The 2,817-nt window shown below is 23.4% G+C and overlaps 1 protein-coding gene across 1 annotated transcript; it reads right to left on the bottom strand.

Annotated features, from left to right (window-relative positions):
* Positions 1-24: 24 nt before the first annotated feature.
* ENU1_024280 (intracellular protein transport protein USO1, putative) lies at positions 25-2,772 on the bottom strand (the record flags this gene model as incomplete). The annotated part of the gene is made up of 1 exon (XM_008857101.1): positions 25-2,772. The coding sequence occupies one exon, from the start codon at positions 2,770-2,772 to the stop codon at positions 25-27; it is 2,748 nt and encodes a 915-aa protein (XP_008855323.1).
* Positions 2,773-2,817: the final 45 nt, after the last annotated feature.

Consider the following 2,817-nt stretch of genomic DNA (forward strand, 5'->3'; position numbering starts at 1 on the left):
GAAGAAGTTGTCAAAACAAGTAAATTAAAGAGTATCACATCCCTTTAACATAACGCACATTTTCTTTATTTTAAGTTCTTGTGGATCAAACAAATTAGCAGCATATTTTGCAATCTTAAATGCTAATGAATAACATTTTCCTCTTTCATCATCAGTGAAATATTTGCATCTGTCTTGAATATTTCTTAATAATTCTGCATTATCCATATTTAATGCTAAACTTTCTTTAGCACGTCTTCCTAATTCAACACACATTTTACATGGACTTTTTTCACTTCTAAATTGAATCATCTTCTTATTAAATTCTTCAATTTTTTCTTGGTATTTATGAAGTTCTTTTTTCATATTTAAAATATCATTTGATGCAACTTGAGCAAGTCTATCATAATGTGCTTTATATTGAGTTGATTTTTTACCAGCAATTTTCATATATTCTTTTTTAGCTTTTTCAGTATCTTCGATAGTAACTTTTAAAAATCCAATTACTTTTTCTGCTTCTCTAATTTGTTTAGCTTCATTAATTTTAACAATATTTATTAATTTATTAATATCTTTTTCTTTTTGTTCTTTTAATTTCTTTAATGCTTGAATTTTTAATTCAATTGGTTTTCTTTTATCAAAAACAGTTTGTTCATAAATACTTTCTTCAATAATTAATTTCCCTGAAATTTCAGCAATTTCTCTTCTTCTTTCACTCATTTTTTCTTTACTATTTTTATATAATGAATGTTTAATTAAATATTTTTCTTCATATTTTCTTAATAATAATTCTGCACTATTTCTTCTCATTTCTGATCTAACATTAATAATTCTTTCATTAATACTTTTAATATCATCTTTAAGTTCATTAATTTTTTCTAATTCTTCTCTATATCTTTTTTCATTATTTTGTTTTTTTAATTTCATTTGACTTTCCTTAATAATTTTAATAATATTCTTTTTCTTTTCAATAAGTTTTTGATTTTCTTCTTTTAATTGTTGTTTACTTTTTTCTTCTTCTTTTTTAATGTTTTGAGTAATTTTAATATATTTTAATGATAATTTATCTATTCTTTTACTTATTTCTTTTCTTATTTCTTGTATCTTTTTAATTTTTTTCCATAAATGTCTTCTTTTATAACAATTTCCTGGTTGAAGTGCCATTAATGCAATATTTTTTTGTTCTTGTTTATTACTTTCTTTTCTATTAAATTCAAGTTCTCTAATAGTATTTTTAATATCATTTTGTTTTTCTCTCATTTCTCTAAATTCTTCCATTTTAACTGCACGTCCATCTCTTTCTGCTTCATCTCTAATTTTTCTTAATGTATTCATTCGTTCTTTATTTCTTTCTAATTTTGTTTTCATACGTTCAGCTTCTTCTTGAACTTTTCCTTTTTCATTCTTTTGAAGTAATTTCTTTACAATTTTCTTTATTACTTGAACTTTTTTCTTTTGAACTATTAACATATTTCTAGCATCTTTAATTCTATTTATTATTATTTTCTTTAATCCTTTTCTTAATTGAATTTTATATTTTTTTAATGAATTAATTCTACTTTTTACTGCTTTAATTCTATTAGAAGCTTTTTCAATTCGTTCTTTTAATTTATTTTGTTCTTTTTTCATTTCTTCTTGAATTTCTTGTGGTACATTCGTTGAAATAGAACATCTTTTTCCTTTCATTTCTTTTCCAAACTTTTTTAATACAATTTTTTCCCCTTTTAATGCTTTAATTTCTTTTCTAATTGCTTCAATTCTAAAATAAATAATATTTCTAACAAATTCATCAACTTGACTTCCATGTCTATCATTTTCTATATCAATTAAATTTTCAATTTCATCCATTTCTCTTCTAATTAAATTAATTCTTTTTTCTCCATTCTTTTGTGTTTTCCATTGTTTCTTTTGTTTTTTTAATCTATCCATTTTTCTTCCTTCTTTTTTAATTGTTAATTCATGTTTCTTATTTTCTTGTTCCATTCTTCTTAAAATTCCTTTTAAATTCTTTTGTTTTTCAACAATAATTGAAATAAATTCTTTTTGTAATTTGATAATTCTTTCATTTTTCTCAGTGATTTCTCTTATACTTTGAAGTCTTTGATGTGCTTTAATTCTTTCACTACCAGTTAATTGTCCTAATTTTCCTTCAATCTTTCTTGCTTCTTGTGAAATTTCTTTATTTTCTTCCATAGCAGTAATATATAATCTTCTATGATGAATCTCTTCACTTTTTTCTTCTTCTAATCTTGTTTTTAATTCTACTTTTTGTGCTTCAAATGTATGAAGTGCTTTATTCATTTCTTGAATCCCCATTCTCATTTGTTCTCCTTGTGCTAATAAATGTTTACTTCTAGCTTCTAATTCACTTTTTCTTATAATAATCTTTTCTTTATTCTTCTTTGCTTCATTCCATGCTTGTTTAAATTCTTTAAGTTCTTTAGCATATTGTTCTATTTGACTTGAACCAGCTTTCTTAGCACTTTCATATTTCATTTCTGCTGTAGTAACTGCAGCTCCTGTAGATGTAATATTTGCTTCAATTCCTGTAAGAGATTTAGTGATGTTTTTAATAGCATCATTAACATTATCAATTTTTTTATTTAATGCAACAATTCTCTTCTCTGAACGTTTAATTGCTAAATGTGTGGTTTTTACTGATTGATCAATTGATCGAGTCTCAGCACTTTCAATCAATTTATATTTTTGTTCTGTTTTTATTTTCATGTCAAGAAGAGGACTAGATAAAACAAGAGTAACAAATAACAATAAAAGACTAATTCTCTTATTCATTCCCTAATAATATAATTTTAAGTTCTAGTTCAAAATCAATAAAAA

Source organism: Entamoeba nuttalli (assembly GCF_000257125.1).
Source record: "Entamoeba nuttalli P19 unplaced genomic scaffold asmbl_2426, whole genome shotgun sequence".
Taxonomy (NCBI): domain Eukaryota; phylum Evosea; order Mastigamoebida; family Endamoebidae; genus Entamoeba; species Entamoeba nuttalli.